The sequence below is a fragment of the Lissotriton vulgaris genome, chromosome 5 (assembly GCF_964263255.1).
Source record: "Lissotriton vulgaris chromosome 5, aLisVul1.2, whole genome shotgun sequence".
Lineage (NCBI taxonomy): Eukaryota > Metazoa > Chordata > Amphibia > Caudata > Salamandridae > Lissotriton > Lissotriton vulgaris.
The window spans coordinates 1,888,482,173-1,888,505,846 of record NC_141693.1 but is presented as its reverse complement, the minus strand read 5'-3'; the positions used below and the strand labels follow the sequence as shown (position 1 = coordinate 1,888,505,846).

General features: G+C 44.8%; 1 protein-coding gene across 1 annotated transcript in view; it reads right to left on the bottom strand.

Annotated features, from left to right (window-relative positions):
• LOC147717632 (E3 ubiquitin-protein ligase TRIM39-like) overlaps positions 1–23,674 on the bottom strand; it is a 242,370-nt gene that overhangs the window by 157,285 nt on the left and 61,411 nt on the right. Inside the window, exon 4 of the mRNA XM_086924426.1 lies at positions 9,763–9,785. Coding sequence (XP_086780552.1) covers positions 9,763–9,785 — 23 coding nt within the window. The remainder of the gene's footprint in view (positions 1–9,762; positions 9,786–23,674) is intronic.

Genomic DNA, 23,674 nt, shown 5'->3' with positions numbered 1-23,674 from the left:
AGTTGGGGTTCAAGTTGCGTAGGCCCGTCAGTGGCTTCATTTGGAGATTGGCAGAATGTCCCTGGGGTTTTCCACTACTGTTTCTTGTAAGCCTGCAAAACGTCACAGCTGTCGAGGTCAAAAATTATTTTCTACTTTGTAAATTGAAAACATTCTGTATGTAAATGTTCTTCCCTTTCAAGCAACGTCCTTGACAAACTCGGTCATGCAGTGAGCTCAAACAAGGGGACAGCGAGGACAGATTGAGCGCTGCCATTTTTTTAATTAAACACTGGCCGTGTGTACTTTAGCTGTGCTCCTTGCATCCGAATGCTTCCTCCAAGTTCAAAGTTAGCAGCCCCTCTTCTCTAGATGAATTGTAATTTATGATCCAGTGTGCCTTCCCCTGAACCTATTTCGAAAAGGTTTAACTAGTGGACATTCTTCAAGATGCAAGGATTTTTAGCTGCGTTTTTTTCCTGCCTAAAACTTTGCCCATTTACAAAAGGGGGTGGTGATGAACAGAGTGTCTGAATTGAGCAGACCACTCTTACCCAGTCCAAAGATCAGGGCTTGATCCATCACCGTTATTTATCTCACTGCCCCATCCCAGCTCAGAACCTGGCTATATGCAAACTTTGCCCAAGCCGGCCAGCACACCACGATCCCACCGTGTGTAACATCATCTGCACCCCCCACTGCCAATGCCAATGCATTTGTTTTCCACAATTGCTGTGTACAATTAATTTTGTCCTCTCTTCCAACTTATTGTAAATCGCTCTGATATCCTTCGGGATCTTGTTCGCGCTATATAAAACTTTATAAATAAATAAATAAATACTGTATGGACGGAGACTCGACCTAAGATGGGCAGGTCCTTTGCCTTTGGTAGTCCGATAGGCCAGGGTCATGGCTTTAAACTCAGTTCTTTTAGAGATGGGAAGTCAGTGCAGTTTGCGCAGGTAAGGGGAGATGTGTTGTCTAAGTGAAATGCTACCGACCAAATGGGCAGCGGCCTTTTGCACTGTCTGAAGTCTGTGGCACAGTCCAGCTGTCAAGCCCAGATAGAGTCCGTTAGCATAGTCAATATGCGAGGTTATGAGCGCATGGAATATGGTTAATGGAGAAGGTTGGTTGAAGAACAGGACCTCGGTTTTTCCAGCGTTGAGCCTGAGAAAATTAGTATCCATCCATTTCGCAATATTCCTCAGGCATAACTTTAGGGGGTCGAAAGTGATGGATGAAGGCTCATTATAGGAGAAAAGAAGCTGAATATCGTCAGCATATGATGTTATTTTAATGCCCGACTGAGAGATCATTTCGGCCAGAGGGGTAAAATAAACATTGAAAAGGAGAGGACTCAACGAGGAGCCTTGAGGGACACCCCATTTGAGTGGCCTAACTGAGGAAGTGTAGGGGGGTGGTATGAACCTGTTGTTTACGGTCAGAGAGGAATGAGGCAATCCAGTTGAGAACTGTACCCTGGATTCTAATGGATCTCAACCGTTTCAGCAGGATTGGGTGAGAAACGGTGTTGAATGCTGCTGACAAATCCAGCAGCACTAACACCGCCCTCGAACTTGGTCAAGTGTCCACCGCACAGAATCCGCCATTTCAATCAGGGCAGACTGTGCTGTAGCACGAGCGAAATCCATGCTGAGAATCATGAAGGAGGCCCTTGGACTTTATAAAGCCGGCAAGTTGTTGATGGGCCAGCTTTTCCAAGATCTTGGCTGGGGCGGGGAGAAGGGAAATTGGCATATACTTTGCCGGGGTCTCTGGATCCGCATTAGCTTTTTTCAAGATGGGGACTAGAAAAGCGTGTTTCCAAGCCGCTGGTAAATGCCCGATCTCAGGGAGGCGTTGCATATGGAATTAAGATGGGGGTTGAGGAGTGCTGCTAATGCTTTATATTGTTTTACTGGCCATGGGTCACTGGGAGAGCCAGATTTGCATTTAAGCAATTCCTGGAGGGAGATGTCTTCGGATATTTCAGAGAATTCCGTGAGGACTGATGCAGAGATTTGATTAGCCATCAGTTCCTCCTCAATATCAGGGCTGTCCTTGGTAGGGAAAGAGACATAGATAAGAGCAATTTTCTCTTCGAAGAACTCAGAGAGTTGAGAGCAGAGAGACTGAGACACGGGCTGGCGCCGATTCAAAGCCTGCGGATCAGTAAAAGATCTAACAATTTTAAGATCTCTCTGGGTGCATTGCTAGCTTTATCAATTCTATCTGATAGAAAGCTTCTTTTGTGTTTTATAAGAAGTTTGTGGTCTTCTTTAAGGGCTGTTCGGTACTCAATTTTACTTTCTGTCGAATAGCAACGTTCCAATATTTGCAGGCGGACTTTTTTGTCTCAATTCCTCCGAATACCAGGGGGCTGTGGGTGAAGACCTGAAGGTTTTAATTTTAGAACCAGTTTCTCTCTTTTAATTAATATAGTCTGTGCATAAGTAACTGAAAAATGTATTGAATTATTTTTGGGGAAATTTAAAACATAATTTTCCCTTAGATATGACAACTTTGTGTGAATGGATGTGATTTTGGAAATGTAAAATACAGTTTTCTCCTCAGTTATGACTGTGTGTTTAGATACATGTATGTATGTGGTCAGTGCATGTGTGTGTATTTGTGTGTGTGATATATCTCAGGGCAAAGAACTGCAAGTCCAATTGGCCCTTGACCAGGGCCACTAGAATTATAATGCAAGGGCGATCAAATTAGGTCGCCAGGTTGATTAAATAAAGTGGTCACTAAAGGCAAAAAAATATGCATTACGCAGTAAAATTCTCTGGGTGTGTTGTTTTGTCATTTCAATACATACTAATACTTCAGCAGTAGCAGTTTAACTGTGTGCTAAATAGCATCTATAAAAATATTACCCACTGGAGTTAATAAAAGAATGCACACCCAATGGGATGATATTTTTGTACTGGGACAATATTTTTGTAAATCATATTTAGAACACAATATTTATGTCCGGTGATATTAGTGTACAACTGTGGAATATGAATAAACAAACCAACAAAAGAAAGGTGACCAGTTTACCCTTGCAACGTGTCTTCAACTGCACGGCAGCCTAAGTGACACTGTTTAGTCATTTTAAATCTTTTGAGCTAGAAAAAATATTTGTTGTTGAAATTATGCAATGTATTGTAGATTCTGAGCAAGTTCATTTTGCAGAAAGTGCTTCGGCATCGGAATTGCATATTTCCAGCCGCACTGGTGTTGACCGGTGCTTGAAATGGCAGCAGAGAAGTGCAGATGTTAACAACCTTAGAGTGCTCTTTTCCCACTGAGAAGTGCTGGGGCTTGCCCATTGATAGCAATGGGTCCTTCGGAGTACAGGCACTCAGAACCTGACAGTGCTTCCCCATCCACAGCACTGCCTTTAGACTTCAAGCTTTTTGGGTGTGCGATCGGTGTCCCTATGGGACATGTTCTGCTCAGTTCCCTGGGGGGCATAGAATGGGTGAGGCCCTCGCCACCTCCCACTCCATCTACATACTCAAGTAGTGTTTAAGTACGTAAGGGTATTTGTAAGCCTGGCTGTCAATACTAATCTGTAATAAGTATTTTAATATATTTTACTTTCTTTTTCTTTTAATTAAAAACATTTTTTTCCCATGATTACAGTATTATTTCACATTGAATTAGGGTATGGCGTAGGTGTGCGCAGTTCATGTTTCCAAGTCAGGTCTCGCTACGCCTCCAGAGATGTGGGATGCAAGCACTTTGCAATCTATAGAGTCCATAGTTGCGACCTCCCCCACATTTCCTTCCCTTTGTACATTTCTCCGTAGTTTTCACAATTTTTTTAATGGTTTCCTCACATTCTCAGATACAAATGGTTCTTAGGAGGAGGAGATGTAGTACAACGGAAGGCTATTTGCATCTTCGACATCTCACGAGATGAGAATAAAATCCAAACAGCAACTGACGCACAAAACAATGTTTCTGACGGAAATATGTCAAGAATGGGGCTGTTCTGTCGCAAAATTGGTTAATTTCCCAGAAACACAACTAATTCCGAAAGGCTGGGAGGGCTGACGTGGAGTCAGTCATCTCTCACTAAACACCGGCACTAGGTTATTCTGTCTCCTGGGGTCCGAGCCCCACCAATGATTAATGTATCAAGAAGGTCAATTTTTTGCCGACCTGCCATTGGCTAAAGGGGAAAGCTAAGGTGCCCCTCAGTAGTGTGTGCCAAAGAGGACGGATCTATTAGGGAGAGTGCAGAACACACAGAAACAAAAACTTTTAATCTCCGGGATCTGAGTCAGATTGCTGGTCTCCGCCTGCCATCGTTAAAGCGCTTGGAAGGCGATAGGTGTAATAGCGTGCCAATTGGCTGCAGGTAATTGAAAGCCATATCTAGCATTTAACAGAGCTTGAGCCTCATAATAAATAAATATCCTCAAAACGTTTTTTGCTTCTTCAAATAACCCGTTTAAAATTAACAAACCAACGTGACTCCTGGTTTTATTTGGTGTATTTACAAGTTGAACTCCCCTTTAACTCACTGAAAGATTGATGTGCCCCACCCAGTCCGACCACATCAAGGCTCGCGCCCCAGGTGGGGATTACCTTCAACAGAGATGTTATGTGTTGTAGGGGAAGAATACTGCTACCTATGATTTGTTAACCAATCATCAATATTTATTACGAGCAACAGAGAATAGTTGGTGTTCCCATAAAGGCTAGCAGATAACTGTCAGCAAGATACACAAACATAGAACACTGTCCGACAAAGGATCTAAATGGAACATGGCTCTTAAAGCGCAAGACACAAGCTGAGTAATATGCAAATACAACATATCCTCTTCTCTTCATTCATTAACTACAAACAAAACTATGTTAAGTAAAAATAAATCAACAAACAAACATAATGGCATACTAATAACAAATGCTACTAAAATAAAGTTAACAACAGAATGACACCCAAAACTTTAAGCATACTCACAGAAATAATCTTGTAAATATCTTGGAGGGCGTCTGCATCTCTGAATTGGTACACTGACACTTACATTCTCCTGTCCGTTTTCAAAAGACACCATGGTACCTTCATTGGTACAATTTTCATACTCTGGACTTACTTTTGCCTCCCCTTTCATACAAGTTTCTCCACTCTCGTTTCTTATACATTTCTTGTACAATGCAACCTTCCTCAGGTTCCAATGTTCACCATTATACAACGTTACAAACCTGTTATGAACAGATTTTACTTTAAATGGACCCCTGAACTTTGTAAAACCACAACCGATTCTTCCAGGTTTAACCTTCACTAAATTATTCACTGATATTTTTGTATTTTCTACCAGAATGTCATTTATATTCGATTCTTGATTACTCAATTTAGCCAAACCAATGCAATCCTTCATCCATGCTGGAATAAGTTTAGTACCTGCTGAACGCCCCCTCATCAAGTTCAACGGAACTTTCCCTGAGATATTGTTCTCAGTGGTGCGATAAACCCACACTAGATCATCAACCATATCTTTGACATTACCACCAGTAGATACTGCCATTTGAATAGAACCTTTCACCATACGATTCGCCCTCTCCACGATACCATTTCCTTGTGGATTATACAAAGATGTTCCGCAGTGTATAATCCCACATGATTTCATAAACTTCACCATTTCATCCGAAGTTAATAGGGTACCGTTATCTGTAATTACTTTTACTGGAAAGCCCTCTTCTCTGAAAATCACTGACATCAACCTAATGGTACTCTTTGTGGTTATTTCCCTACAAAACATCACAATCAACCATTTTAATGAAACATCAATCATAACCAGTGCGAACTTTAATCCAACCCAAAACCACTAAAAGGCCCAATAAAATCCATACACACTGTATGCCAAGGTGATTCTGGATCTTCTATTTTACCATGAGACACCTGGCTGCCCACCTTCAATCTCTTTTCACTCTCTAAACATTCCACACACCTCTCAACCAATTCAGATATTTGTTGATCCATTCCGGGCCACCAAAAATATTCTCTCACTCTTTTCTTAGTAAGAGACTGGCCGAGATGTCCTTCATGCGCCAACTTGAACAACAAAAACCTTAATTCAACTGGTGGAATAAACTTATCATCCTTCATCACTATGTTTTCTTCTTTATCATAAATAGACAATTCATCCAAAACTTGTAGATATGGTCTAACAGCAATAGCAAGTGTGCTTTCACGTATCGTGCCTTTCACAATTAAATCTTTTACAATACGTAACACCTCATCCTTAGCCATACTTTCATTCCTCTGTGTTCTACCAATAGCACCAGTACACATACTCACTATTTCATCAACAGCCGCTACCGAACCTTCACACTGAAATGATTCTTAACCAGATTTATCTTCGGAATATAATCTACCTTGTACAAAAAATCTTGCTTTGAGCTGCCAATCTCACCAACCTAGCCGAACCCTTCCCTGCACCACCCGGTGACAAGATCCTTAACAAGGGTTTCTGGTCCGTCTGCAGTCTAAATTGGAATCCCCATAAATACATTCTAAAATACTCACAGCCCCAAGCAGCTGCTAACGTTTCCCTTTCAATTATCGAGTAGTTCCTCTCTGAACTGGTAAGGGATCTTGAAGCGAATGCCACTGTTTTAACACCTGAAGAATGTTCCTGTGCTAGAACTGCACCTATCCCAACAGCACTCGCATCAAAAGTCAAAACAGACTTCAATTTAGTATCAAAAGGAGTAAGGATTTTTGCCTCACAAATTTCTCTTTTAATATTAATGAAAACTTTCTCTTGTTCTTCTGCCCACACAAATGTACATCCTTTACTGAGTAACTCCCGTATGTTCTACGTTTTATCAGCACATTTTTTTACAAATTTTGCATAGTACTCTATGAGACCTTAAAATGATCTTAATTGGTCTTTATCAACAGGCGCAGGCGCCTTCCTTATTGATTCTAGTAGATCTCGTTTCGGTTTTACACCTTCAGCAGATAGAGTATATCCCAAATACTCAACCTCCTCAACAGCAAATTTGCACTTTTCCTTCTTCAAAGTCAAGCCAGCACTCTCCATTTTATTTAAAACCTCATTCAGGATCACATTGTGTTGTTCTTTTGTTTCTCCAAATAACAAAATATCATCTTGAAAATAAACAACATTCTTTATCCCATCCAAAACTGAACCCATCATTCGCTGAAAAACACCAGCGGCAGACACCAGTCCAAAAGGCATACGCCTAAATTGGAAGACTCCCTCAGAAGTGATAAACGCTGTCAATGGCTTTGAATCATCGTGCAATCTGATTTGGTGATACGCGCTGCGTAAATCCAATTTTGTGAAAAATGTTCCTCCTTTCAACAACAAAATTAATTCATTGATATTTGGTAAAGGAAAATTATCCACAATTATATTCTGGTATAAAGTGCGTAAATCAACACAATCTATATTTTCCATCCGATTTGGTCAAGATAACCACTGGAGAAATCCAACTTGAGGTTTCTATCTGCTCAATAACGCCCTGCTCCAGCATCTCACAAGCATAGCTGCCAAGGTTTCAGATTGCTCGTGTGTGACATTTTCATAATTTCAGTGTAATTATGAGTGACATTCAACGACTATGAGTGACACTATCTCCAACACCACTGACCAGAGTCACCCGATCCTCATGGGCGCAGCCCAAACATAGCTGGCAACTTTTCATTGCACACGAGTGACATTTCTATGTTTCAAGACAACTATGAGTGACATATTCACATCTCTTGTGTGACACCTTATAAATAGTAGTGGATTAAGAAAATCTTGTTTTAGTAAATGCAGTGTAGTACCTGGATTAAATAAACCACTCACACCTGACATGGAGTATTTTGTGATTTGTGAAGTTGCACTGCGCTCTTTCCCACTGTACCATACCGTCCTCCACTATTGGATAGTAGCCTTAAATAAAATGCAGTTGGTAATCTGTCTTCTCTGAGTTACGGCCGGTATATAAACATTGATCTGCAACTTAGAAATTAATTGTGCAGTAAAAAAAAATGTACGCTAGTTTAGGATTTCAAAGGGTTGCAACTAATAGCATTAACCAAATTAATGACCACAGTTTTGAGATCTCTGAAGAACTTATACAGCTGCCACCAGCCAATGCCCTGCACATTTATCACTACTTGTTGCCAAATTGTTGGTGCTGGCTGGCTGAATACTCACACTTGGCTGTATTGTCCCCCAGGTTCTAGAGTGCAGCCAGCCTTGTTTCTGGGATGAGGGATGACACAAACCTCACCTGGAGTTGTTGACAGCCTGGGCTTCTCCAGGTCGCGCTTAAAAACTTGTGATTTGCCGACGGGGAAAAAAGGCCAGGATTAAGGAGAATGGACAAACACTGTGCCCCCGTTCTAGAAACCACATGATCGGAGGGAAAGAGCTGCGAAGCAGATGTTTTTTTACTACAATCTGTGGCAAGATGTGGCCAGCCTGGTTGGGGCCCTAGGAGGGCAGGGGTCCAGCAGGCTGCTAACCAACACCCTGCACTATGACCCTCCCCAAAACAATGTAAGGGGTCAAATGACACAGAATGCACCACTTACTTGTCAGCTGTTAGCGAGCGCTGTAAAGGAAAACAAAGCTGCCGCCCACCATTCTGTCTACCTGGGGTCAATCTGCAAAGTGTGTGACTGCGCTGCTGGCCCCCAAAGGGGTGGTGCCTTTGGGTAAAAACTAGGTCCATTGGCACTTTTTATTCCGTTGGAACATACCTCACTAGACCAAGCCACAGGGTAAATGCACCTGTACTCTCTCTATCTGAGCATCATGCTCAATTTCAAACTACTTTCCTCTCATTCGCTGTTTTCCTCCTAGACGTTTCACTTCCTTCGAAAGTTTTCTACTTTTGCACTCTTTCTAAGTGGCAACTCCTCCTGCACCTGTGAATCCTGCTCTGTATTTCAACAGCTCTTTCCCGGCACGGCCGTTTTGTTAAATCTTCCATATGTCAGTCTGAGAAGAGGGAGTGCCGACGCATAATTGTGTCTGTGTGATCTCTGGTGGCAGCATCTTGACAGAGGTGAGCGCTAGGCACACACACGGTCTCACCTCATGAGTGTGTGAAAGGTCACAATTCAGACACATGCAGGCTCTTATCTTGAGGCTGTGTCTTTGATATCGGGCACATGTTTATATTTTACAGGCACAAACATTCTGACTGTCATGGAACTATTACTTTGAATTTTACATACCTGGGGGCCAGGTTGCAGTGCTAGGCAACAGGCCACGAGAACGCCAGGGGGTTTCCAAGTGTTCATTACCAGGCTGGGGGCCCTGTGCGGGAGTGCACCACAACGCGATGAGAGCTGCAGCAGAGGCGGGCGCCACTCAGGGGCGAGCGATAATTAAATTATGGCCGCACAGTCCCTGATGCGCATGACAATGGTTTCCACTCTACCTGCGCAGACGTGGAGACATGCGCGCCGTGCACCAATTCATTTATTAAGGAGGCCGCAATGAGGTATCTACGTAAGTGCTGGCTGCGCAGCAGCTGAGGGGCCCCCTTGAGCGTGGGCCCCCCCCGCAACGCATGGGCTGCGGGAGCATGTGTTACGCCCCTGTTGGTCCAGTAAGTTTCTTGTATCGACGCAGAAATTGATTTTTAATTGTTTAAATGAATCTTTTAACAAGATGTTAATATGTTTTTATTATAATATGGGCTCACCTGTGGGACAAAACATAAGTAAACGGTATTGTGAAATAACTCATTGTAAAGGCTCCTCATTCATTTTTTATAGGGTGAGCTGTTAATAGAGAATAGTCATACCTTCTCAATGTGCTCTTCACATCCTAGGGAGAGAAACAAAAAAACGGATTAATATGAAACTAAGAAAATTAACGTTCACAATAAAATGTACAGTGTAGAAATGTTATTTACATGAGTAGGAATTACAAAAGAATATAGCAAATATATTATAGCCTTATAACCCGCCGTAGGAGGCAATACCGGCTATTAAAGGCCCGCTGCAGTGTTAAAGGCCCGAGCCGAAGGCGGGGAACTTTAACAAAGCAGCAGGACTTTAATAGTCGGTATAGCACTGCCAGGAAGGGCTATAAGGCTCTTAGAACATTCTGCCACTAGAGGGCAGAATGTTCTTACAAAAAAAACAAATCCTTCAGGGAGCGCAAGGGGATTGAAATCCCCTCAGGCTCTCTGAAGCGTTTCTTCAACGCAAGAGTTGTGAACGAAGAAACATTGGAATGTTGGAGCTCCGGGCTTATACCAGCCATTATAAGCCCCGGCACTCCTTTGCTTTCAATGGAGCTATCAACATTCCAACGTTCTAGTAATAATGAATACACACATTTCTATTCTTGGCTCATTGGAATACGGATTGCGGTCAAGGCGAGGGCTCTCTGGACACTCTTTACCACAGGACGATTTATTACGATCGACCTGACCGGCTACCAGTTCCTACATCTTTGCTCAATTAGCTTACAGAGTTGGACACCTAGAGGACATTACAAGCAAAAACAGATTGTCCTGACCGTTTATAAACTCAATTCCAATTCGTGGCAAGACTCTTATTAGAGCTAGCACACAACTATAGGACATCCTTATCACTCACAGTTCGTATCAAGACCAGACGTAGATTAGTCGTACTAGAACATTCAGTCCATGTCCTCATCACTTATGAGCTAGCAATTTGGTGTAAGGAGCCGTATGGAACTTTTTCCTTTGAGGTTTTACTTGGAAGCATTTTCTTCCAATTTACAAGCCCTGAAGAAGTCCCATTGGGACGAAACGCGTCGGCTGTATGGTGTTAAATATTGAAAATAAAGAACCTTGAAAGACAAGAAAACATCATCTTTCACGATTCATTATATTCATAATACTGTTGTTTGAAGAATTTTGTGGTGCACCTTTGCGGTTCTTCATTCGAATTTAGTTCCCTAGGGAATAGGCACAGTTACGGTGGGTGCCTGTCAGTGTGCACACAAACCCCAATTGTAATTTGAGGGGAAGACAAATATTTGGGGAGAAAGGAGGTCAGGTGCTGCTAGTAAGAAGGGTTCATCGTTAGGCTTTAGTTTTTAACACACATTTCTATTATCGACCTTCATACATAAAGCATCAAGCACAGATTAATTAATGCAGTCAATGTAGTAGGAGGAAAGATCGCCATTAGAACAAAAGTAATGAATAGTGTTCCTAGAACATAAGATTAGCTTCGGTAAAAAGAATACTGTGTGGAGGTGGAATAAATTCTGCTTGTTGTGCGATCAGGTTCTCAGGTCTCCAGGGCCTTTGGACTTTGAAGCAAGGCGTGTCTTTCTGTAGGCGAGGAGCATCACCCGTTCCCTCCCTGAGGGGGCAGGGAGAATAAATGCATGAGATCCCTACATCTGTCAGTGCCCCTCAATTGGACCCCATTCTGAATCCTGCCAGAGAAGTGGTATGAACCTTTGTGGTAACCACCTGTGGTAATCTCCATTCGGCTGGCCTCCATAGCAACCAATGTTCATGCCACACTGGTCAGAAGGGTGAACTACTAGAAATCTCATTAACCCCTTCGTTGCTAGGCCGTGGCTATTTGGGGTACTCCACGCTTAGTCTCCTGTAATGTTTTGTCCACAGAAGGTATCCACTTCAGATTTGCGTCCCTTTCCTCCAACATCATCATGGTGATTTTAAAGGTACCCATGGTTTGTTGATTCCACTGGAGGGGACCCTTAAATTAGCAAAAATACAGCTACATTTTATTTTGTGGAAACATGGAAAAAAGAGTGCTGCAAAAGAAAGCATTTGTTTTTTCCCCTGCAAATAGTATCATCAAAGGGTATGTGTTGCTGAAACAACGCTATACATTTCAGAAAATTTGCCAAAATATGAATTCAGCAAGGGGTTATTTGGGTAGGTCTTTGGGTAGGTCCTTCGAGTTCTTTTATGAACAGTTGAAAATAAGAATAATTGAAAATTAGTTGAACAAACCCACAATTCGAGCCAACGTTTTCACTTTTAACTTCTTCTAGGTATGACAGACTTTTAAAGCAATATATCTTTACATCTACTTGACCCTTCTGGTTGTGGGGATATATAGGACTTGAGGGTTCACTAAGAACCCGAGGAACCCAGAGCCAATAACTGAGCTGAGTCTTGCAATGATTTTTCATTGTGTACCAGGCATATAGCAATTCATTTGGTAAAATATAAATAGTGAAAAATAGATATCAAGGACACCTATGTATTTCAGAAATGGGAACAAAATATTGAGTTTAGAAGCAGTAGCTATTTGCACAACTCCGGAATTGTGGGTACCCATACTAGCATGTGAATTATAGGACATTTTTCAAAGTGACTACTTTTTTTGTACATGGTCTTACATTTCGAAAGCAGAAATGCATAGAAAGTCAATAGGTAATATCAGTTGCTCTACAATTCTGCGTTCCTTTAAGTCTCCCGATAAAGTGGGTAGGCCTAGTGCCTGTGACAGGAAACAACCCAAAATGCAACATGGACACACTACATTTTTAATGTGAAAACAGAACCTTTTTTTACGAAGAGCCTGACTGTGGATTTTAAACGCTAGCTTAGCCAGCACTGAGAGAAACCTAGCAAACCTATACATTTTTGACAACTAGACACCTTGAGGAACCCAGGAAGGGATGACTTGAGTGGCTCTCACCAGATTCTGTAACCCAAAATCACTTGCAGACCTCAAACTTTGTCAAAAAAAGCACATTTTTCTCACATGTATGTGATGGAAAGTTCAGGAATCTGCATGGATCCACATAATTCCATCCACCTTACATTCCCCAAAGTCTTCTGATAAAAGTGGTACCTCACTTGTGTGGGTAGGCCTAGTTCCCATGACAGGAAACAGGCCTAAACCCAACATGGATACACCACATTTTTACAGTGAAAACTGACCCTATTGTCAAAGTGCCTAGCATTGGGTTTTGAACCCTAGCTCTGCCGGCGCCTAGGGAAACCAAGCAAACAAATACATTTTTGAAAACTAGACAACCAGGAAATACAGAAGGGGGCGACTTGTGTGGCTCTCGCTAGGTTCTGTTTCCCAGAATCCCTTGCAAACCTCAAATTTTGTCACAAAAACACATTCCCTCACATTTCTGTGATGGAAATTTCTAGAATGCGCACGGATCCACAAAATTCTACCCATCCTGTACTCCGCAAAGTAAGTCTTCCGATAAAAATGGCACCTCACTTGTGTGGGTACGCCTAGTGTCCGCGACAGGAAACAGGCCTAAACGCCAGGTGGACACACCACATTTTTACAGTGAAAAAGGACCATTTTGTTACAAAATGCCTAGCTGTGGATTTTGGACCCTAGCTCTGCCGCCACCTTGGGAAACCTAGAAAACCTATACATTTGTTAAAACTAGATACCCAGGGGAATCCAGGAGGGGGTGACTTTTGTGGCTCATACCATGTACTGTTTCCCAGGATTCCTTGCAAACATCAAACTCCGGGGGAAACTTTGCATTTTGGAGGTGGCAGTCTAGTTGCGACGCTGTCCACGCTCACACCTCCTCTTAAGGAGCAAGTGATGCGCCCGGGCAGCAGGCGCGCCGCTGGCCCGCCAAAGGCAATCCGTCTGCGCTCGTCCGCACCCGACCGGGACCCGGGGCCAGACCTCCTGGTTCTTCCTCCTCAGGTAATCTAGCGTACCCCTCCCATCAATTGCTTTCTATTAGAGTCTCTACCTTGTAAATGCTGTCACATAATACTACCAGCTCCCAGCCATAAAAAATGCCCTCACTGCTCTTTTGAGTTCAATGCACTAAACATTACCCCAGTGGAAAAAACCATCAATAAAAAAACTCTCTTGAATTGCCGCTCACTATCCAAGCACAGCTTTGAACTCCATCTACTCCTGGAGGAATATAATCCTGATGCCATGTTTCTTACAGAAACGTGGCTCTCCAATACTGCAGACCCAGCGATTGTCCAACTCTACCTCCTGGGTTGTTGATCCAGAGACAAGATCAAGAAGTGGGCAGAGGAGGGGCTTTGGCTGTCATCTATAAAGATACATTCAACTGTAAGCTCTCAGCCAGCCCGATTCCCAACTGTGAAAGCTGTTTTTTCACACTTTCACAAGCTTTGGCCCTGAAGCTTAAAGTGACAGACCCTACCCATCAAAAGAGTCACCTTTTGAACCCTCTTTTCTCCAATATTGATAGTCTGACAGTGGAAAAACATTCTCCTGTCATAATCAGATCACTTTTTAGTTCCTTTCACCTGGGCCCTTTCGGAGGGCTGCCAACCACGTGAAAGGGTAAAAACATGGAATAGGAACTGGGCCAAACTATCCCTAGAGTCTTGGACAGCGTCTCTAAATAATACTAGGCCGGCTCTCGGGAGAGACCCAGAATTAGCTAGCACTAAGGTCAATCAGTGGTTGGAGACGTCCTTAGATACCCTAATTCCCAAAAAATGGATATCAAGTAAAAAAGTAGAACATTGTGCGCCATGGTATTCCCTCAAACTTAGGGAAATGAAACAAGTGTGTGAGCGCTTGGAGAGAAACTGGAGAAGGGGTTTCTCCATTACAGAAAAAATCAAATATAGAGCTGCCTTGAGAGCCTATAAGACAAATTAGAACTTCTCAAGCGGATTACTACGGAAAGAAAATTCTTTCTGCTGCCAATTCTCCTCCTTTTAAAACCATCAGTGCCTCCTTACCCCCAGAGGTTAAAGAGGAAAGATGAAAAATTTGGCTCTGTTCTTTCATAGGAAAATTGAAGACATTTATTCCACCTTTCCCCCCTTGGCAATGCCAATACGGCCCGAGGTGTCAGAACATTCTACCGAACTCTCTACCCCCGCTATTGACATAGTTCCCCCCATGGATATAAAAACCTTAAAAATGTATTTTGCCCAATTGAAATCGGGCTCCCCACGTTACAGAGCCCCCCCCCCCACTATCCTTAATAAGGTTTTTTATGCTATTGCTCCTGTTATCCTGGAACTTATTAATATCTCCTTTTCAACCGGGATGGTTCCTTCTTCTTGGAAGAGGGCTATGGTCAGAGCCCTGCTGAAAAAAACATCCATGGACCCTGAGGTCCTTGCGAACTACCGCCCAATCTCACTCCTGCCTGGGATAGCCAAAATTAGCGAGAAATATATTATTTCTGTTCTTTCTACATTTCTTGAACAAAACAACTGCTTACATTCCTCGCAAACTGGCTTCAGACCCTCCCAAGGCACTGAGACGGCCTCGCTAATGGTCATTGAGGAGTCACGAAAAATTCTTGATGCCGGAGGGTCCGTAGCTATTATATTACTCGACCTTAGCACGGCCTTCGATACGGTCAATCACCAACTCCTGGTATTAAGATTAAGAGAATGTGGGGTGACGAGTCCGCTCCTGAACTGGCTGGAGTCATTCCTTTCAGAAAGGTCCTTTCAGGTCTTTGAGGATAATGTTGTGTCAGACAGTATGCCGTTGAGATGTGGGGTGCCTCAGGGCTCCTCTCTAAGCCCCACGCTTTTTAATGTTTACATGCGCCCCTTGGCCGACGTAGTCAAGCCTTTTGGAGTGGAGATTGTTACCTATGCTGACGATACTCAGCTGGTGGTGTCCCTTAAGCCCTCAAGCAATAACTCTGCCAGCCTGGCAAATTGCCTGGAAAGACTGTCCGCATGGATGGATAGCTCCTTTTTAAAACTGAATGCTGCTAAAACAGAGCTTATGTTTTTGGGGAAACCTTGCAATTTGGACTCTAACGCCTTTTGGCCATCAGCCTTGGCTCTATGCCTCCCCCAAATGACCATATCAAATGGCTTGGGGTTTGGTTGGATAACAACCTTAATTTTGGGATACAGGCGAGTAAAGTAGCAGACGCCTGTTATGGCATCCTCAAATGATAAGAAAGGAAACTTCTGCCTTTCAATGCCAGGAAACTGCTGGTTCAAGACTTGATCCTTTCTCGGCTAGACTACGCCAATGTGATCTATTTGGGCGCCCCGGTTACGACTATCAGCAAACTCCAAATAGTTCAAAATTGTGCTGCATGTCCTCTGATGCAGGTCTATAACCGGGAATCTGCTAAACCACACATCTCCTCTCTGCACTGGTTGCCAGCTGCCGAAAGGATTCAATTCAAGTCATTGTGCATTGCTCACAAATCTCTCTCGGATACTGCCCCTCCGATTCTCCATGCCATCATTCCCCGGTATCTCCCCACAAGGTCATTGTGCTCTGAGAAGAAACATCTTGCCATCATTCCTAGAGTGAACGAGTGCGGAGTGGGGGCCGGCGGTTCACCGTCATTGCTGCAAGAAGCTGGAACCTACTGCCAGACCTTATCAGGCTTGAGACCAATCACTTACGGTTCCGCAAACTTCTAAACACTATGCTCTTTCCCTGAGTTGGCTGCCGTCCTGGGTGTTGGCTTGTCTTCAGCGCTGGGAGGCCTCTGGTAGCCATGCGCTTTACAAGTACTCACTCACTTTATAAAACAAAAACACATTTTACCCACATTTCTGTGATGGAAAGTTCTGGTATCTGCGTGCAGACATCAAAATTATCTATCAGAAAACATCCTAGTTTTTAAAAGGGGAGCACCTGGGTTTTTGGACTTGGGCTCGGCGGCCATCTAGGGAAACCTACCAAACTCGGACATTTCTGAAAACTAGACAACCTGGGGAGTCCAGCGAGGTATGGTGTGCATGGATTCCCCAATGTTTTCCTACCCAGAATACCCTGCAAACCTCAAATTTAGCTGAACAAAATCTAATTGTTCTTACATTTCTGTGTAGAAAAGTTGTGGGATCACTGGGCTGACACAAATTTCCTACCATCCAGCATTTCCCCAGGTCTCCCGATAAAAATGGTACCCCGACATGCAAGGGCCCAAAACTTATTGTGGAGACATTAAAAATACATATCAGGAGGAGCTACGCTAGCAACCAAGATGGCCGCTTAGGCTACCGGCTCCGCCGACCTCCGTCTTCAGCCACATAATCCTGTCATATATCCTGATCGTACGCCCGACTTCCGAGTAGATGAATAGTTGCTGAGTAAGTTGGAGAAATCCCGGTAATTTTATCGCCCTGATTGACGGAGTTGTGTCGTGTTTTGGATCTCGGCCTTACCTAGCGTGTGAGCCGGAGCCTCGAGTACTGACCCAGCCGGGTTACAGTTGAACTTCGGCTGTGGGACTCAGACAGGGTCCGGTCTCTCGCAGTGGAGGTTATCCTGGCCCAATTCTGATGGCGGTCGTTTGGCCGGATTGAAATCGTGGGAGTGGTGTCAATTTTCGTCTGTGGCTCTGTGAGGGGAGTCCCTGTCCCGGCGCCCCAGTTTGCCGCCCCCGAAGACTGGATCTCCGGGCAGGAGCTGCACGAGAAAATAGCTCGGACCACCGGGGGAGGGGCGGGTGCGGACTCCTGATGCAGCAAAGGAGACCGGATCGGTGTGCACTCCTTTGAGGACCCGATCGCTGAGGAGCGCGCCAGCCCCCGAATGCAACTGAGGCCACGAGGGGTCGAGCACACTGCTGGGGACAACGGAGTGCTAACGTGGCTGGCAGAAGGCACTAGCCTAGCCTAGAGTGGTGATCGTGGAGACGTGAGGCGAGGCTGGGTCAGCAGTATTGCCCCACCGCCCAATATTGGTGTGGGCACCTGGAGTGATCGGCTCTGAGGGGCGCCCACCTGGCCAGGGGCAGGCTGTCGGATTGTGAAGAGGGCCTTCTCGGGGACCCGGGTCCCGGGGGGTGAACTGGACGCCCCACGTGGCGTTGGGAGGTGACTCGTCGGCGGCCACCAGTGCCCGAGGGTTGGACCAGGGAGCGCAGTAGGTGAAAGGAAGGAGCTTGTGCAGTGTCTGGAGGTGTGTGGGACCCTGATGCTTATGAACACAGTCTTCACTGGGAAGCTGTACTTGGCGGTTCGACTGCGGTGGGAGCACTGTGGACTGGTGAGGCCATAGGTGGTGGCCTGGGTGCGACACCTAACGCAGCCAACATGGCCGATGGCGGCGGTGTTTTGAACGCACCACAGTTACAGGATGGTGCAACAGCCTTGGCCCAAGATGGCGGAACCCAGGCCCCGCTGGAGGCCTCCACGCCGGAACAGAGACTGAACTTGCGCCTTGATGCCATCCTGGAGGCGATCACCGCGACGAAGGAGTCGCTACACAACGACATAGCGCAGGTCGCCACGGGGCTGGGCCTTCTGAGAGCGGACCATGCCAAGCTCTCGGACAGAGTGAAAGAAAACGAACAATTGCTCCAGGAGCTGAAACCAGCGGTCGTAACGGTGGAACACAAACTGACAGATGTTCTCGGTCGCTTGGCGACTCTGGAGCGACGGGCGGAAGATGCTGAAAGTCGTAGCCGGAGGAACAACGTGAGGGTGGTGGGCCTTCCGGAGAAAATTGAAAGAAATGACGCTGTGGAATACATGGAGAACTGGTTTAAGACGGTTGTAGCACCGGAGGGTCTTTCTCCTTTCTTCTCCTTGGAAAGGGCGCACAGGGTTCCGGCCAGACCTCCCTTAGAGGGTCGGCCACCTCGACCGATGGTGGTGAAGCTGCTGCATTATAAAGATCGGGACTTACTGATACAGAGGGCGCGGTCTCAGGGCCCCTTCCAAGTGGACAATAGTAAAGTCACGATCTTCCCGGACTATACACAGGAAGTACAGAAAAGCAGAGCGTCCTTCTTATCCGTTAAGAAAGAGCTGAGAGAAGAAGGAATTCAGTACTCCTTGCTATTCCCGGCCAAGCTACGGGTGATCATCGATGACAGGACACACTTCTTCCTGACTCCGGACGAGGCTTGGTCATGGCTTGAACTGTATCGCGCTGGAACGGATCGCACGCACAAGAGCGGAAGGGACAGGCCGAAGCCAGCCCGGATAAGACAGTCGCAACGCATTCGAACTCGGAACAAACTCGAGAGGGCCAAACGAGAAGCCCAGATGGCGGATGACAAGAAGGGGGCGTTGGCTGCAACGGCGAGTATAACGGGATCACAGCAGGAAAGAACATCGGGGGGTTCGGACTCGGAGGTGGAGGCAGAGAACTCTGGTGCAGATGACTCGGAGACGGGGAGCGTGAGGGGGCCGGCAGTCACCCCGCAGACTTCGGATGGACTATTCAACGGGTGATTTTCAGAGACATGAACGGTACCGGGGCACCTGTTGGCACTGATCCTCCAGACTTTTGCTGGTATCTGAGGTATGGGGCTGTGAGGGTAGTATGGGACAGAGGGCTCGGGGTGGGAGCTCTGTCCGCCCTGGGTCGGTGCTCTATCACCCTCTTGTGGCCCTTAAGGCCTTCTGTGGTGACGACCGCAGTTTAGTACACAGTGTGTGGGTTTGATGGTTTGGAACGGGGCTGAAGCTGGGTTATTAGGTCCTGTCCTGGGGAATGGGAGTTTGGGGGTTTTGAGGGGGGGGGGTGGGGGGGGTGTTATAGGGGATGCAACTGCTGCAATGCGGGGTACAACTGTCTGATGGTGGAACTACACAGGAATGTCTACTATGGGGTCGTTACCTAATGTGAAATGTATTACATGGAATGTCCGCGGTATTCAGACAATGGTGAAACGCCATAAGGTACATGCATACCTGGTGAGGCGGGGAGTGCAGATAGCAATGCTTCAGGAGACTCACTTAACTAAGAAAGAATGTGGAGCTTTGCAGAGGAGGTGGCGGGGTCAGGTGTTTGGCACAACCTATTCAGCATTCGCCAGAGGGGCCCTAATCTGGGTGAGAGCAGGGACTCCGTTCGAAGTCACGTCACAGCGGGTTGATCCCGAGGGTAGATATGTGGTGGTGGAGGGGCGACTTTACGGGAGGGAGGTGGTCCTGTGTAGTGTGTATGCCCCCAACTCTGATCAGGCCCGCTTTTTTGACGGCTTAACAAGTTCACTAGCTCACTTTTTGGCTGGCCCGGTCTTATTAGGGGGCGACTTTAACTCGATCACTGATGTAGTGCTGGATAGGTCGCACCCGCCGTTGGTCGACTCCCCAGTGCGCAGGCTGGCGGCTCATAGGAAGGATTGGCAGGAGAAGTGGGGACTGCTTGATGTGTGGAGGGTACAGCATCCTGAGACAAGGGATTACTCCTACTTTTCTGCAATACACGATCTGCATGTTAGATTAGACGCAGTGTTGTGTAGTGGCACTTTGGCAGCGACGGTGGTGCATACGGAGTACCTGGCTAGGACCCTATCGGATCATAACCCCTTATTGGTGTCAGTGCAGTGGCAGCGGGCTAGGTCGGCGGTCCCATTGTGGCGGCTTCGGCCGGAGGCGCTGGAAGATCTGGTGTTCAGTGACATGGTTCGACAGGGTATTGACCGCTACTTTGCGGAGAACGAGGGCTCCGCAACGTCGCGATCAATAGAATGGGATGCGATGAAAGTGGTGGTGAGGGGCGTGTGCATGGGTGGGTTCTCGAATGCGCGGACAGCTGTTCTGAATGATTTAGCGAAGGCAGAAGTGGCGTTGCGGGACCTGGAACGTCAGAGGCCTGAACGGCCGGATTTGCAGGAGAAATTGGTGGAGGCTAAGGAAGTGGTGGCGACTGAGACTGAACGGTTGCGGTGTTATGACTATAAGTTGTATAACATCAAGGTGCATGAGGAACGTGACAAAGTGGGCGCGCTCCTTGCCAGGCTTGTGGATCCTGAGCCTAGGGGGTGCCCGATAATGAGTATAAGAGCGGAAGGAGGGGAGGTAGCCTACTTGCAATCAGCTGTGTTGACGTGCTTTCAATCCTATTACATGGGACTGTATGAATGCCACCTGGAGGCGGGGAGGGAAGAGATAGGTGGACACTTGGCCTTGCTCCCGCTGCCAGAGCTGGATAGTGAGGATGCTAAGGAACTGGGAGGTCCTATAACGCTAGCAGAAGTAAGGGTAGCTATTAAACAGATGGCTCGAAACAAGACCCCAGGAGTGTACAGGAATCCAGAGCACACTATGCGTATCAAATCGAATTTCAATCTTCAAATGGTCATACATATGGGATAGATCAGACCAAACATAAGTTTTCAAAAGTTTTATTACTCAACAGTGTTCTCTTCTCAGAATCACTGTGCCTGTCACTCTAGCCTACACGTGTTTCATCACAGCATGTGGCTGTGAATCTTCAGGGCTAAAAAGGATGTATAAAGAAACAAACGATAATAAAAGAAAAATAAACAAAATGAAAATTAAAACCATACAAACAGTATGTGTGGAGGGAAGGTACACCAGTGATGTGGATACCAATAAAGAGGGTAGGAGAAAGACAAAAAGTGACTTTTGCTATGTTTGTTTGTTACGTGGTTTTAGGTCAAGAATAATCACATTTGTGTCAGATGCATCAGGGAATGGTTTAGCGTATAGTTCGGGCGCTTAAACTCCTGAAAGAAAGCGATATCAAAGAAGTTTCTGATTTCTCAAAATGGTTTCATGATTAAAGGTGTCCCCAGACTCGCCAAGATTTATGTTTAAGGCTAAATAGAATGGTCATATAAAAATTTTTTGTAATTTATTTCGCAGCCGGCTAAGGTTATGATCAATTGGTGAGAGTGACCCCTATCGGGTGTTGGACTACCTTTAGAGTCCAACATGATAAATTGAAAGTAATTCCACAACAAACAGAGGCCAAAATACGGATGATGAACTGCATTTCTTCTTGGGTTCTGACTGATAGGATGATCCCTTATCAGACATGAAGTATCTATATTGTATATAAAGAAATTGTTCAGCTGAAATTTCAATGAGAAATACTATGTTATTATTTTTTGAACTGAATTCATTTAAATTTTCAGTCTACAAGGACATGTATAACTGGGAGTTGAGGATGAATATGTAAAGCAATGTAGAAATAATGGCCTTGTAAATGATGCCAATATATCTTACCAAAGGGGCTTCCATCGCTATTAATTATCCAAGATTTTGACGGTCCTGTTTTCTTTTCCTCCCATCTGGGAGTTGTTCTTCAATTTTCTGCCAATGTTCATCCACACCAAGTGGAATTACTTTCAATTTATCATGTTGGACTCTAAAGGTAGTCCAACACCCGATAGGGGTCACTCTCACCAATTGATCATAACCTTAGCCGGCTGCGAAATAAATTACAAAAATTTTTTATATGACCATTCTATTTAGCCTTAAACATAAATCTTGGCGAGTCTGGGGACACCTTTAATCATGAAACCATTTTGAGAAATCAGAAACTTCTTTGATATCGCTTTCTTTCAGGAGTTTAAGCGCCCGAACTATACGCTAAACCATTCCCTGATGCATCTGACACAAATGTGATTATTCTTGACCTAAAACCACGTAAAAAATATTTTCTCCGAAAAAATCCCCATCACGCAAACCCTCCTCCCCGCCCTTCACATTTTATTAGTTTTTGATTAATTTATCAGTGTGCTGACCCGTTTTATATTATAACGTATATATTCCTCTTCTACTTTCCGTTTTCTTGAGCTGTCATTGTGATTCCGCTCAAGAGAAGAGTCATGTGAGTAATGGCAGTAACTCTTCTATTTCTTGCCAGCAACTCCACAAACTGAGCACTCTAGTCTTTTTGGAAACTGCCCTTTGTAAATGGGCGGGATCCGCGGTTTGTTTGTTCCCGCACTTGGAAACTGAAGCTGCACCAAGCTCAAACCACGGGCAACAAACGGGTAAGATTTTGAACGATCTCCGCGGAGATCACTGCCTCTCATCATACGCTTAGTTAAATTATGTAAACCACCTTGGAACATATTCTTTTTGTTTGAATTCCAGCCCTTAAATATTGATGCTGTGTAACACTACACGCTACCCCTTTTGACTAAACGGAAACCGAACATCATCGGTACCGCTCTCGTTTCTACAGAAACTACCCGATAAGGACCGGGTCGGAATTATCACCGGTCACCCGGTGAGTCTATTTTAGAGTGCTTCAGGAAATACTCTCATGTCTGTTAAACGTTTTCAATGTACCAACAATCACCGTTTCCTCTTTCTGATTGTGGTTTATTTATTTTTACTTCCAGACAACGCGCCTCGATCATTAAGATCAGGTAAATAAAACCCTTCCCCCACGCCTCCCCTTATTCCTCGCTCTCTTTTGCAGCTGCCTGATTGTAGCCCGTTCCTTTTTTCGGTGCATAGATTGTAATGAACAAGCTTTGAATTATAGTTACCTGTATTGATAGAAGTAGGTGACACGGCTTTGACTGTTCGTATGCTTTGAATTTAACGGTAATCTGTACTAATGAGTTAGGGGAAATATACAAACAATAATGCTGATAACTCCGGGCTTCAAACCAACACTTGCTTAGTGACTGTGCGAGTTATCATTTATGATATTGGATTTTTCAAACAAATGGTGTAGAAATGAGTAAACATACGATATTGATTTCAAAACGTTTACATGTAATTTACATAGTGAATACGTCAATGCAATGATAATTAGAGATTATGGTCTATTAATGAATGAAGTAATGGAAAATGTTTTCTTCATGTTAAATGACTAATTTTCTATATTTTCCCTTGGGCCATCCTTGTCTATGGTTATTTAATATATTGCCGAAATGCAGTATAAAGTGGTTATTTAAACTTTGATTTTCGGGCAAGATGAAATTACGTTTTTTGAATTCTAGACCCCGTAAAGTGAAATACTTAAGAATGACAAGTCACCGCACAACACAATTGTTTGATTAGTTAGGATTGGAACTAATGTTCACTTACTAGAGGATACCCCAACCGT